Source organism: Micropterus salmoides, unplaced genomic scaffold, assembly GCF_014851395.1.
Source record: "Micropterus salmoides isolate LMB-PRFRI ecotype aquatic unplaced genomic scaffold, ASM1485139v1 Ms_hic_scaffold_15, whole genome shotgun sequence".
NCBI classification, from domain to species: domain Eukaryota; kingdom Metazoa; phylum Chordata; class Actinopteri; order Centrarchiformes; family Centrarchidae; genus Micropterus; species Micropterus salmoides.
This window is the reverse complement of record NW_024040596.1, coordinates 6,487,172-6,501,980: the sequence shown is the minus strand read 5'-3', so window position 1 is coordinate 6,501,980 and position 14,809 is coordinate 6,487,172. Positions and strand designations below refer to the sequence as shown.

At 40.8% G+C, this 14,809-nt stretch overlaps 1 protein-coding gene across 3 annotated transcripts in view; it reads right to left on the bottom strand.

Annotated features, from left to right (window-relative positions):
* The window catches only part of ptpn4a (protein tyrosine phosphatase non-receptor type 4a), a 78,679-nt gene that overhangs the window by 7,172 nt on the left and 56,698 nt on the right, over positions 1-14,809 (bottom strand). For all 3 annotated transcript variants that reach the window (XM_038720141.1, XM_038720140.1, XM_038720142.1), the window contains 12 exons: positions 13,532-13,704; positions 12,184-12,252; positions 10,957-11,091; positions 10,268-10,429; positions 5,391-5,550; positions 4,409-4,492; positions 4,135-4,191; positions 3,704-3,860; positions 1,728-1,894; positions 1,237-1,327; positions 980-1,041; positions 266-412 (listed from right to left, as the gene is read on the bottom strand). In XM_038720141.1, coding sequence (XP_038576069.1) covers positions 266-412; positions 980-1,041; positions 1,237-1,327; positions 1,728-1,894; positions 3,704-3,860; positions 4,135-4,191; positions 4,409-4,492; positions 5,391-5,550; positions 10,268-10,429; positions 10,957-11,091; positions 12,184-12,252; positions 13,532-13,704 — 1,464 coding nt within the window. The remainder of the gene's footprint in view (positions 1-265; positions 413-979; positions 1,042-1,236; positions 1,328-1,727; positions 1,895-3,703; positions 3,861-4,134; positions 4,192-4,408; positions 4,493-5,390; positions 5,551-10,267; positions 10,430-10,956; positions 11,092-12,183; positions 12,253-13,531; positions 13,705-14,809) is intronic.

Here is a 14,809-nt window from a genome sequence, read left to right as displayed (position 1 = left end):
TTGACAAAATACACAATTTGCAGAAAACTTTTTAGCAATTAAAAGTATCTCACCTAGATATGCACAGCCATTATTTTGGCACTAAACAGGCAAACCTGGGTTTTATCAGGCAAGCTAAATTCAAAGCGATGCAGCACTGTCTTCAAGTTTGAGTGTTGTTTCATCCAGCATTGCCACATGTACAGTAAACGTTTCTGAACACCTATATTTTGCACATTATGTATGTAGATCCAGTTCCTTGTCTTTGAAAAATTCTTCTACATACCCGCCCCCTCTCGACCTGCGTAGTCAGCATGACCACCATGGATGAGCCCTGCTCCCATGTCATTTGCCAGAAGTCAGGGCAGGTGTTGGGCAGGGGGCCCTGGCATGCTATGTAGCGGTTTATCAGACTGGAGGCGGGAATCTCCATCTACAGTGGGAGAGACAAAAGATTAAAACACAGAGATATTAGGTTGCAAGGATCTCACTTTACAGCTTCTTTTTGTTATTATTTGCAATTGAAAAGGTATGCTTTGCTTAATGTTCTCAGTTTACGCAAAAAAAACCCCCAAAAAATACTTCATCTTTGGCCAAAAAATCAAATCAAGCTCCTTTCAGACATGCCCTTTCATACTTAAACACGCTGGCAAATGAACAGCGGTTGGTCTCCTGTTTGAATAAGCCTCTGAGTCACTTACAAGGTCAGACCTAGTGAGATTATAGTAAAACATTCAAGTCTGACTCAAGTATGGCATCACAAAAAGGGCAATGTTACAGCAGAACAGGTTAAATAAACAAAGACATATTAATGTCTCGTCTTGTTCCAACTTCTTAAGAGCACTGCTGGAAATTTCTGTTTTAATTATAATTTTAATTATTAAAAATAAAGGAAAATCAGCGGATTTTAGGTTCTCGGGGGAATTCTTCTGGTGACAGATCGGTCAAATAATCGCATTTTCGCAGAGATGTTGATGGAAATGAGGAGGAACAAACTCACATTGATGTAATTTGCATTGATGTAGTCATCTGTGCTTTTAAGAATGACCCGCGTGGCATCATCTGCAGAGGGAGAGTTAAGACAAGGGGGGGTAAGTTTACACACAGAGAAAGCTGATAGAGAAAGAGAGAGTACAACTGACAAGAGGAAGAAAGAAAAAGAACGTGTGCAGAAGAGAGAGAGTGTGATGGACAGAACAAAAGACACAACAAACACACAAGCAAGCAGAAAACAGACAACCGTGTGCAGTCACGTACAAGGAGAGATGTCTCTGTAGCGATTTTTGGAAACGTTCTGAGGTAATTTGGCACACAGCATGGTCATTCCCGGCCTCTTCCTGTACAGTTGCTGTAAGAAAAGGAACACACATTTATATTAAAGTTGATGTAACAGGAATCTGTAGTCTCCCTGAGTTTGAATGTATGAATATACTTAACAAACACACTCGAAACTCAAAGTATTGTTGTGTGCAAGATCGCTTTTGTGCAATGACTTGTTGTGCATTCATTCATGTGTCTATGGTGTTTGTATTTAACATTCCTGCTCAATGAAAGCACAACACACAGCTTAAACAGGAAGCAGTTGGGTGATTACGATCAAGGACAGGAAGTTTTAGGAATCTGCAGACGGACAGGCATGTGTAAAATTAACCTGTCAATCAATCAAAAACTTCCTGTGTATGTCTGTATGAGCGTAAATGCACAGTGTCTGTTCATGTGCGTATTCATTACTGTGTCTTTCTTCTTACATCAAACTGTGCCAGTATGGCTCCACTGCTCAGGCCTTCCTTCAGTGTGACCATGGAGTCCCTCAAAGCATGCTGGTCTAGCTGAGCAGGGTCCTGAGGGGACTTCTCGGGGATGTACTGAAAATCTGGCTCCGAGTCCACCTTCTCCTCCACAACGTCATAAATGGCTGGGAAGAAACATGCCCCAGTTTATATATATGCACACAGCTGTTTATGTAGACTGAGGCCAGGGGAAGTTGATTATAGACTTTAAGATGAATCAAGAAAAAAACATCCATCCAGGGTAAAGAAAAATCCCCACAGGAATCCATAGTTAATCTATGTGCAAATATTTATATACAGAAATGTTGTAACAGATCAAATCAAATTTTTATTTATTTTTATTCATTTTAGCTGACGCTTATAACCAAAGTGACTTACATTTGCTATATATGTCAGAGACTGCACGCCTCTGGAGCAACTGGGGGGTTAAGTGTCTTGCTCAAGGACACATTGGTGTCTCACAGTGGATTTGAACCCGGGTCTCTCACACCAAAGGCATGTGTTTTATCCACTGTGCCATCATCAACCCATGTGAATTGACAGGCATTCAATACATTGATGCAATCTTATATCTGCTCTGATGTAAGAGAGGAAAAAATGAATAAATCCCTCTTTGACCCCTTTAAAATACCAAGAATTTCCATGTCTCATCATCTTTGAAAGCTCCCCTCTCACTTTGCTGACCCTGATGAAAGGGAATGTTTTGCCAGCTTTTACATGGTGAATACACATATAGCTAAAATGTACAGAAAGCAAAATGTACAGCGTTCATAGATCTCCTTTAGAATTAGAAAAATCAGACTGAGCAGTCCAGAAAAGACCAGAGGAAGAATCAAAACTGGCGACCAGATGTGTAGCTGTTAATCTTCAGGAGTGGGCTGCCCCAGCTGCCCATGTGTTACACTTTGTCTAGTTATGACTACAAAGGGAGGATTCACACGTCAAACTAAAAACAGGTTGCACCACACAAAGCAGAGATTAGTTGTACTAGATATTTACATGCAGTAACTGCAACTGACTGAACCAACTGAAGAAAACAGCTTGATAATATGTGACCTGATATAAGACAGAGCTCCACACTTGGGTCAATGATGAAAACTGAGCTATCTCCACGACAACAGAGCAAACTATCCGCTGAGGAAGACTGTGTAAATGTGTTTTATTTATAAATTGTATGAAGAGTACAGAGTACATCTGCAATATGGTCAACATCTCATCTGACACTTTCAACTATGTTTAATAATGATGGTAACGTTCCAGTATTTATAGTATGCAGGCTCCACTTTCCAACTATGACAAGTACCAACAACAACCTTAAGTAATTACCGGGAATTTTAACTAGATTTTGCCCAATATTAAAATTTAAAAAAGGACAAAAAAATAAATAAATAATCTACAAGCCAAACAAAAAATTACACAATAAATAGTCATACTTTAGGATATTTAGGATTGCCAGATACATTTCATATATCACCTTGCCCCCTAAATCTGTTAATTACGGTAGTTATGTTACAGCTTGTGATGCTACGGTGACTTCCTGTTTATACTGTTGATTGCTTTTGATTGGACAGCGCCAGAGATTTTTCCTAGAAAACAATTCTTTGGCAGCCAAGACGTTCTTTTGCATCCCCAATTAGTAATTTACTAGTTTGAAACTAGCTAGTAGTAACTAGTTAGGCAATTAAGAAGAACTTTATGAACAAACTTAGTAGAGGGTTGCTAGTAAATGGGTGACACGTGTGCTTAGCTCTGCAGTTCTTGACACCTGACAGTGACTGTTGTACTAGTCTGTGTCTCTGTGTAATCTTTTTTAGAAACTGTGATTCAGCACTGTAGCATTGTGTTGAATTAAACTGTACATTTCCCCCCCGCCCCAACCGTCTCTTGTATTTGTCAAAGGTAAAAGTAGAGCAGACGCAGTAGATTCAACTCACCGTTTGGTCTGACCAATAGAATGAGCTCCCCAGAGTGGCTCTCACAGCTGGCTTTGATGAACATGACCACCTGGTCATGGGTGTGGTCAGAGATGTCCCGTCCATTAATCAGGACCACCTGGTCGCCCTCGTTAAGGCGAGGCACACACAGGTCGGCCTGAAGAGGGAGAGGACAATGGAAGACATGAGAGAAAGAGAGAACGGACAAATGTAGACACAATGAGAAAGGTGTTCTGAAACTTCGATATGTTGGCAGCATGTTTAGTTTAATCAAATGTTTCTGACAGGGCAGAAAATGTCTTTAGAAATGAAAATGCTAAATAGAGGGTACTTGAGAAGCTGCATTTGGATTAATATTTAAACTCAGCAGAGGTGAAAGAAAATATAGCAGTAGTCCTTGTCAGACTATACAGGGGTGGTTGTTGACTTACTGATGTTCCCGGAGCCACTCGAGACACAATGATGGGCATCTTCTGGTCAGCTCCACCCTGGAGATACACAGACACAAATGTAGGCATGCTTTGCACCAATGTCCTTTCTTTTTAGGGAAGAGTTAACATTTTGGAAATGGGACTGGTCATGATGCATACAAGGCTACTTTTCACTTCTTGCCATAAAAAAAAAAGAGAGAAAATTAAGAAAAGATTAATGAAGAGATAAGAACAGGCTTTTCCTATCTAGTCCCAAACTAGTATAAGCTCTCACCTTGACATTGAAGCCGAAGCGTCCGTGTTCGTCAGGTCGCATCTTGATCAGGACCAGATTATCATGAGGGACAACTCCATTTAGCTGCATGAGCAAAGTTGGACACACATACATCAAATTCACATTCTGTTATCTTCCATTTCAACGTCCTCGGGGGTACAAGAATATGGGCTAGGCACTGTGCAATATTACTTGCTTGATAAAGAGGGGGGAAAAAACAAACATGTAACCCAATCTACTGATGCATTATGTGTAAATTTGCCCTTGACTGGAATGCCAACTCCCCATCCTCGAAGTAGGATCAATATTTAAAGTGTGAAAAATAAATTTCTGGCCACTAGGGGGAAGGAAAATGCATCAAAACAAGCTGACAGAGAAAGCACAGACAATAAAACAATTGCCTACTTTAAATTCAATAGACACAAGCCAACCCATCTCAGCTATGTTCACCAGCCCTGCACCAACTCTGTCTTTCGTTTGATGCTGGGCAGGTAACAATTAGATTAAATCACAACAATAAGCAAAAAGAGGGGGGAAAAGGTTTGAGACACTAGAGAATCACCACATTTATTCATTTTTATAAGGAACACTTATTTTAAATTACACAATGTGATTTTGTCAAACATTTTGTAACCTTACTTGAGCATCGTACTAAATCGCAAGACACATCTTACAGATTACTGGGATGAAAGTTTGTGTAGCTGCTAACAGTCTAGCAGGAACACTGTATAGTTGCTATGGTAACACTGTTGAGCTTAAATAAATACTTTATGCATTGTGAGAGTCCAAAATCAGCATTTATATTTTTTATTTTTTTTATTGCGAGAAGTAGTCACTGAAGACACTTTAGATTTAATTTATTTTCATTGAAGCATCCTTACCACTGAGGTGAATGTTTTATTTTAAATGTTTTATGCAACTGGGCAACGTACTATCCTTTTCAACATGTAATGAGGTTACTGTATTGTGTTGCCGTACTGACCGTGGTCTTATCAGCATTGACGGGAACATCGTACATCTCGTTGAGGTGGTTGTCCAGGAGGCTCTGCTGGGAGTGGGCCTGGATGATCTGGCTCAAGGTCTTCCTGCTCAGCTGTTTGGGGGGCAGAGCTGGAGGTTGGCCGTCAAGCCCCTCTGGAGACCTGAGGGGGGGTCAGAAATACAGATATCTGATTATTGTTGACAGTTTTTAAGTATTTTCCCCAAGCAATCTGATTGAGCAAAGACACACTCCAGCTTCATACTTACAATCCAGTAAAGAACAAAACTTTACTTCATTACGAGTGTAAATAATTACAAAATTAATCTCTTAAATCGATGTTTAGCAGCATAACTGCTGACTAAACAAGGGTAACAGACTGGCCTTTTGGGGTACCAAAGGCACGAACTTACAGCAAAAGACATAAGCAATGGTCTAGCTGAAGACTGTCCCGTTAGTTAAAGAGGTGAGAGGTAAAAAAAAAAAAAAAAGACACAGATGGAGAAAAACAGATACAAGAGACTGGGAGAGAAAGACATTGCAAGAGACAGAGAGGCTTAATAGCACTGTGTTGGTCACAATACATTAACCACAATAAAAGGTAAGAGGAAGGAACCCCCCCACCCCCCTCTCTATCAGCCACACAATAAAAGACAGTCAGTGTTTGTGATGGAACAACATTGTCAGTCAGGTAAGGCTTTCAGCAGCATCATGGCGCACTCTTTCCTTCTCAAATGTTTTGACTGGAAGCAAATCCTTATTGTCTTCTATAGCGTGAAAGTTGACAGAGGACAGAACTAAATGAGTGAGAACAGTGACAGAAGAATCACATGCGGGTACATGAGAAGACCAAGTCTAAAACAAGCTGCTATAATGAACCACAGTGCATTCAGAACCACTAACAGATACATTTAAAATACTTTCAGTGCACACCCAAGAGTTTTTTCAAAACAAAATTATTTTCCAAAGCCAGTCTGTAGCCTTTCTGTAAAGAAACGGGTCTGATTATAGCCTACAAAGTAATCATCATAACACACCATATAGTTGCATGCAATGTTGTGTTACGGTATATTGTATAGCTGTTCCCCGACACCGTCAAAGAACTGCATGTTAAAAAACATCACTGAAATGTACCGCGGTTAGCTAAACAGAAGATTTTCACTCTACACAACTAAAAAAAGAAAGTTATAGAAAGTGCTCAAGGGTTGTGGCTTTGTTGTATTGCTTATGTGTGGAACTGACACAGCGTATAACTGTGGCCTGTGGGAGAGAAAGCAGACTCTAATTTAGTTTTTATTGGAGGAAAATCTTGGGAGGAAAATGTGGATTTTGGGTCAGAGCAAAGTGATGGACCTGAAGATATTTAAATAGGTGTGAGTCATACCAGTTAAGATTGCAAATATTCAGTCATCATAGACTTTAAAGGTTAGGGCTTCTCACCAAAGAGAAATAATTTATGCAAAATAAACTCGGTCGCTGAAATAGATTGGTCTGCCATAGGGTGTCCAAATGCTCTATTTAGAGCAAATAACTCCAGCAAAATATGTCTCCTCATGCCACGAACGGAGGACAACCAGTGGAATCTCAGAATAGACTCAGATATAATGATTGTTCTGAAATGTTTTCAAATTATTATTTTCATTGTCAGTTTAATTGTACTCTTCCTAACATTATGGCAAACAGTTTTTCTGTTTTAAGCTGAATGAAATTCTGAGCTAATAAATATATTATTATAAATTAAATATAGAAATGTAAAATTAAGTATCGAAAGGATAATGACTACCATGATGGACAAACTACATAAAGCTAATAAACTCTTATGCATGGATAATGTGTGTGCTGTCTGAGGAAGAGAGAGCAGGTGATTATGTCATCTTTTGGCTGCATAACAGAGTGATGAGCCAATAACTTGGCGTGTGTGTGCAGCTTTGTAGGCAGCGGAACTACCACTGTAATGTTACTTAACCACTTTGATTTCCAACTGAGAAATGTTCCATCCTACCACCTCTCTCTCTCTCACACACACAAACACTCTCCTACTGTGTCAACAGAAAAAACATGCCATATCTACAATGCATCTTGTGACTCATTCGAATTACTGACATTCAAACACAAACTGGTCCAGGCCAAAAGCACATATGAATGCCTCTTACACTTGTAGCTCATTTCCAGCTCAACATACAGGTGCCGGTCATATAATTAGAATATCATCAAAAGTTGATTTATTTCAGTAATTCCATTCAAAAAGTGAAACTTGGATATTATATTCATTCATTACAAACAGACTGACATATTTCAAATGTTTATTTCGTTTAATTGTGATGATTAAAACTGACAACTAATGAAAATCCCAAATTCAGGATCTCCGAAAATTAGAATATAAGACCAATACAAAAAAAGGATTTTTAGAAATGTTGGCCAACTGAAAAGTATGAACATGAAAAGTATGAGCATGTACAGCACTCAATACTTAGTTGGGGCTCCTTTTGCCTGAATTACTGCAGCAATGCGGCGTGGCATGGAGTCCATCAGTCTGTGGCACTGCTCAGGTGTTATGAGAGCCCAGGTTGCTCTGATAGTGGCCTTCAGCTCTTCTGCATTGTTGGGTCTGGCGTATCGCATCTTCCTCTTCACAATACCCCATAGATTTTCTATAGGGTTAAGGTCAGGCCAGTTTGCTGGCCAATTAAGAACAGGGATACCATGGTCCTTAAACCAGGTACTGGTAGCTTTGGCACTGTGTGCAGGTGCCAAGTCCTGTTGGAAAATGAAATCTGCATCTCCATAAAGTTGGTCAGCAGCAGGAAGCATGAAGTGCTCTAAAACTTCCTGGTAGACGGCTGCGTTGACCTTGGACCTCAGAAAACACAGTGGACCAACACCAGCAGATGACATGGCACCCCAAACCATCACTGACTGTGGAAACTTTACACTGGACTTCAAGCAATGTGGATTCTGTGCCTCTCCTCTCTTCCTCCAGACTCTGGGACCTGATTTCCAAAGGAAATGCAAAATTTACTTTCATCAGAGAACATAACTTTGGACCACTCAGCAGCAGTCCAGTCCTTTTTGTCTTCAGCCCAGGCGAGATGCTTCTGACGCTGTGTCTTGTTCAAGAGTGGCTTGACACAAGGAATGCGACAGCTGAAACCCATGTCTTGCATACGTCTGTGCGTGGTGGTTCTTGAAGCACTGACTCCAGCTGCAGTCCACTCTTTGTGAATCTCCCCCACATTTTTGAATGGGTTTTGTTTCACAATCCTCTCCAGGGTGCGTTATCCCTATTGCTTGTACACTTTTTCTACCACATCTTTTCCTTCCCTTCGCCTCTATTAATGTGCTTGGACACAGAGCTCTGTGAACAGCCAGCCTCTTTAGCAATGACCTTTTGTGTCTTGCCCTCCTTGTGCAAGGTGTCATGGTCGTCTTTTGGACAGCTGTCAAGTCAGCAGTCTTCCCCATGATTGTGTAGCCTACAGAACTAGACTGAGAGATCATTTGAAGGCCTTTGCAGGTGTTTTGAGTTAATTGGCTGATTAGAGTGTAGCACCAGGTGTCTTCAATATAGAACCTTTTGACAATGTTCAAATTTTCTGAGATACTGATTTTGGGGTTTTCATTAGTTGTCAGTTATAATCATCAAAATTAAAAGGAATGAACACTGGAAATATATCGGTCTGTGTGGAATGAATATACATTATACAAGTTTCACTTTTTGAATGGAATTACTGAAATAAATCGACTTTTTGATGATATTCTAATTATATGACCAGCACCTGTATAAAAATGGTCCTACTTGACACTCAAACATAACATGATATCTTATCTATTTTTTTTCTATTCGGAACAACAGAATAATGCTGTTAGATTTCGATAAACCTGTAAAAAAGTTGCGACTAAACAATATTAGATTACCGTGCTAGCTCGGAGAAAGGCTCACACGGTGTCAATCGAGCGTGGCTGAGTGAGTGAGCAGCTTAGCAAGAGAGCAAACGACTGGTTTGCAATTTAACCCAGTCTTCGCTAAGTATTTCTAACCTCACATTCCACAAGGTTTGTGATCAATTTGCTAACAAAGACCAAAGTCGTGAAGGCCATGCCACAATATTCTGAGACAATATTTGTAACAAAGAGGATTAGAAGGCATTGTAGACGAGTACTGACGTTTACTGAAAGAGAGATTCCAGTGTTTTCAGAATCAATTATGAACAGCCTTTTACTCACAGGCTTCCAGGCCTTGAAACAGAAATGTGGAACTTTATTACACTACTTAAAGGGATTCACCAGATATTTTATAGTGTGTGAGCACATTTAGAACATGCAGAAAACACACACGCGCACACACACACACACTAATCCTTAGTTCAGCCAAGTACAAACTCTCCGCCCTGCTACCCGCTATAAACACATTTTACAAGCGGTTTTTCAAAGGGTTCATCTTTTCAATGGGGCCAGCTAAGTGACACTGGGAGAGGGTGTGAACTGTTGGGAGAAGCCACAGTCACAGACAGACATTTAAAAACCAGTCAACTCAGCAGTACAGTCAGACAGAGTGGCACTAACACCGATGAGTAAAATTAAACTTCAAAATGAAAGGGTGGCTGTTTTTTCTTTTTTTTTTGTTGGGGGGGGGGGGTTGCTTTATTTATGCGGTAGTTGACTTACAGTGAAATCTATTTCCCTGCCACCAAGTCAGTTGATGTTTTTTCTCCCCCAAAGAGAAACAGCTTTAAAGAAAGTGGGCGGGTGTGTGTGTGCATCAAAAACAAGAATACAGAGGAAGAAAGGAAAGGACGCGGCGCACACGGAAAATGAGAACAATACAATTTTCCGCTGACGGTCATAATTCCATCATGCGCCCAAGCAAGGGCGAGACTTACGGTGTGGAGTCCAAGCTGATGCTGTTGGCCTGCGTGGACGACGCCGACTTGTGATTGGAGGAGAAGACAGGCAGGCTGGGTGAAGCGTGGATCACATGATCGACCAGGTGGCCAACAGACGATGGGCGTAGTCGTGTGCCCTCTTGTACAAACAGCGAATTCCTGACAAGACACATACTGTTCAAGGGCGGGGAATACAACTTGATACTGACTAAAATGTGCTGCTGCTGTGGGTATCAAATACTGACATACCCAAATAATGCTGGCATCCAACGTATGCTCAGAACCACACTCTTATTTACTAATTATTAAATCAATAATAAATCACAATTTTAGACAGCAGCAAATTTTTCAGAACAGGTTTCCTGATCACAGAAAGCAGACTGACTAAACGTAGAACAAACATTTTTCACATGTGGCCCTAATCCTCTTCCGTACTACAGAGACTTACCCATTAAAAGATTTGTATTTTTTCTAGGGACATTAATTAAAAAATACTGAATTATAGTTGCTTTAAAACTTATCTGTCTTCCCTTTTAACTGAATGAATTCAACACATGAGAAGAAAGTAATTTTAAATATTCCTCATCATGTTGAATGTGATTACATTAAATGTCCACTGCCATAATTGTCTGAAATGAAGCTGAAGTGGACCCCAACCTGGTATGAACCCTGAAACTTGGACTCACTGATTGGGCGTCCCAGGCGGTGAGCGAGTGGGCAGGCTCTGGGTCTCCAGTCTCTCATCTGATAGGCTGTTCCTGCTGACCGACTCCCAGTCAGTTCCACCCAGCAACTTCCTGGCCAATGGCTTACTGGGAGATCTGCAAAGACCAAGATATTAAAGCCGCCTTTCGTCCCCGGATCTCTTTTCAAGGAACTAAAAGGTTCCTTCAGCCCATTGTTATGTGTGTTTCCACCGTGGTCTAAAGACTGGTGAAGATTAGGCAAATTAACCAGCTGATGTAAGCCTATACTGTGTATAAAGCGATGGGCTGGTATCATTATTTAGTAACCACTATCCATGAGAAAAATGTATAAATAAACATCAGAAGTTATTGGAATATAATGAAAAACTATAGGCTTTGCTTGACCATTAAAAACAGCTTTTTTTGTGTGGATAATGAAGAGACACTTGATAAATTGTTACAAATTTAATAACAAACTGGATAAAGCCAACAAGTTCTTAAAATAACTCCAGCACAGAGGAAGAAACTAAAATATTGGAAGGTTATTAAAACATTTCCAGCCAACAAGAGCTGCAGATCAGCTGGCAGCATCACATCTATGTCGCCTGAGCGTCGGAAGAACGGGACTTTTAACGAATTTATTACCTGCTGTAATCAGCTGTTCTTGTTTTGGAGATGAAAAGACCGACTTCGGCTCTGTGTAAAAACTTCCTTACTGATGAAAACTCTGGACCCAGTATTTAGCGTAACTCCATCAGCTGTTCGCTGTAAACACACCGCTGCACGCTAGCTGCTATTTCTGAGCAACACATTAAATGCCGACATACAATCTCAGGCGGATGTCGGCGAGACTTGTGTGGCTATCTGACTGTTGATTGTGATTTATTGGTGGTAAAGAGAAGAGAATTGTACCCCCCCTCAAAGTACCGGTACTTTCGGAAAGTACTACCCCCCGAGCAGGGACTTTTGGGGGGTAAAATAAAGACCCTCGAACTAAATTTAGACCCTCGTCCCTTCGGTGGAAACGCAGTGAGTTCCTCCAAAGGTTCCTAGTTCCAGGGTATAGAGTTCCTGTGGTCGAAACGCAGCTTAATTCAGTTGTGGCCAGAATAAAAACAATAGTAATAATAAATTAAAGTTGTGTGTATGTAGTGTTTATCTACCTTTACAGGATGGGAATGGCTACATCAAACTAACCAAGAAAGACATGAAAGATATGTCGATTACCTGGCAAAAACTCTGTCCTTGATGCCTTTCTCCTTTCCATACTGCACAGACTGCACCTCCGTCCGCCCGCTAGGGACAGAAACAACAAAAACAATGGACTCTTAGAAAATAAAACTTTAACAGAAGTGAAACAGGATGAAAATCTTCAACTCTTAGGTTTAGCAAGGTTTCAAAAACTGATTTTTTAACTAAAAGTTTACTTTTAGTTGACCTATCTGACCTTAAGATATGTAGTGAGATATTGTTTTCACACTACAGGAATATACAGTTTTGTTCTTCAATAAGAAGAGATACTTAGGTGGCTTCAGTCTCTCAAATCCTCTAGAAAAATCCAGCCTTCAAGTCAACTGTATCTTTGTCTACGTGAGGTGCAAATTCCTTGTATGTGTAAAAACTACTTGGCAATAAAGCATTTTCTGATTCTGATTCAAATGAACAAATCAGGCCAAATAAAACCAGCGTTAAGAGCATAGCCTGCCAGCCAGTAACAAGTTCAAAACAACAATATGGTTATTTTACCATGCAATACACTGTTAATAACATGTTAACAACACAAATCCGCAATTCAAAATTGTTGTATTGGAAAGTCAGTCAATAAGGACGAAAACACAGCCAGACACACAGCATCAGCCTAACATTTGAGCAAGGTTCGCTTGCGTTGCATCAGTGCTGCTCAATAATGCATCACAAGACCTCCAGCTCTTAGGTCATCTCTCACTCCAAATTCATAGAAAAAGGAGACAAAAGAGCTGTAGCTAAGGTGTCATTGAATTGATTTTATTTCGATTTCTTTGTCCTCTTTCCAACTTTAAATATGAAAAATTTACAGTAGTCTTAGTAGTAGAAGTCTTTTCTTTGCAAGGCCAAACACAAACAAAAAGTTACTTTTTCCTCTTTTGTTGAGGAAAACCCTGAATAATTGAGTTGTGGATTTCTGGAGAAATGTGGCATGAAAGGCACACACTAGCCTTCCAGTGTTTCAGCCTCTCATACAAAAAGAAACAACTGCATCATGTATTTCTGCTGATGTTTCCCTGAAATGGGACTACTGCTGAGAGGCAGGCAGAAAGAAATACAGACAAAGCATCCACAAGTCTGCTCAAAGTATGTGTGTGTGTTTGTGTCTGTATTGGAGTGTGTACATGTTGTGGATGGGTCAACATTTTCAAATAGTCCTTAAATTGTAAAAGAAATTGAGGCATCTTCCAAGAATGGTTGAATAGTTCGAATATTATTTAAGCTCAAATCAAAGTCTGTCCATCAAGGCAGGACTTTCCAGAGATTCTCTGTCTATTTCCTCCCACTCTGGGAGTGTATATAAAGTGTGTGTGTGTGCTCTTGTTCTTACCAGTATCTAAACTTTGAGCCCAGGGTAAAATAGTGAGCGAAGAAGTTCTTCTGTGGTGGGATGGGCCGCTCCAGCCTGAAGAAGGTGTGGTGTTCTACACAGGCCTTCCACAGGTTTTTACAGGCCCGATAGTTCACCATGTTGAAACCCAGTAGCGTCTCCCGGGTCTCAGTCTGTGTGCAAGGAGGAGAAGACAACAGTTAGTGGGCCACTGAATAACACTTCGGCCGTAAGTACCCATCTATCTAAATTTAACAGTAATGCAAGTAAAGTGTGTTTCAACTACACTGAACAAAATTTATAAACGCAACACTTTTGTTTTTGCCCCCATTCATCATGAGCTGAACTCAAAGATCAAAGACTTTCTTTATGTACACAAAAGGCCTATTTCTGTCAAATATGGTTCACAAATCTGTCAAAATCTGTGTTAGTGAGCACTTCTCCTTTACAGAGATAATCCATCCACATCACAGGTGTGGCATATCAAGATGCTGATCAGACAGCATGGGTATTGCACAGGTGTGCCTTAGGCTGGCCACAATAAAAGGCCAGGGTCCGGAAACCAGTCAGTATCAGGTGTGACCACCATTTGCCTCACGCAGTGCAACACATCTTCTTTGCATAGAGTTGATCAGGTTGTTGATTGTGGCCTGTGGAACGTTGGTCCACTCTTCAATGGCTGTTCAAAGTTGCTGGATATGGGCAGGACCTGGAACACGCTGTCGTACACGCCGATCCAGAGCATCCCAAACATGCTCAATGGGTGACATGTCCGGTGAGTATGCTGGCCCTGCAAGAACTGGGATGTTTTCAGCTTCCAGGAATTGTGCACAGATCTTTGCAACATGGGGCCTGTGCATAATCATGCTGCAACATGAGATGATGGACGTGGATGAATGCCAAAAAAATGGGCCTCAGGATCTCGTCACGGTATCTCTGAGCATTCAAAATGCCATAAATAAAATGCACCCGTGTTCATTGTCCATAACACAAGCCTGCCCATACCATAACCCCACCGCCACCATGGGCCACTCGATCAACAACGTTGACGTCAGCAAACTGCTCCACCACACGACGCCACACACGTCTGCCATCTGCCCTGTACAGTGAAAACCGGGAATCATCCATAAAGAGAACACCTCTCCAAAGTGTCAGATGCCAGTGGCCTTTTATTGTGGCCAGCCTAAGGCACACCTGTGCAATACCCATGCTGTCTGATCAGCATCTTGATATGCCACACACAAACAGGCCTTTTGTGTACATAGAGAAAGTCTCAGA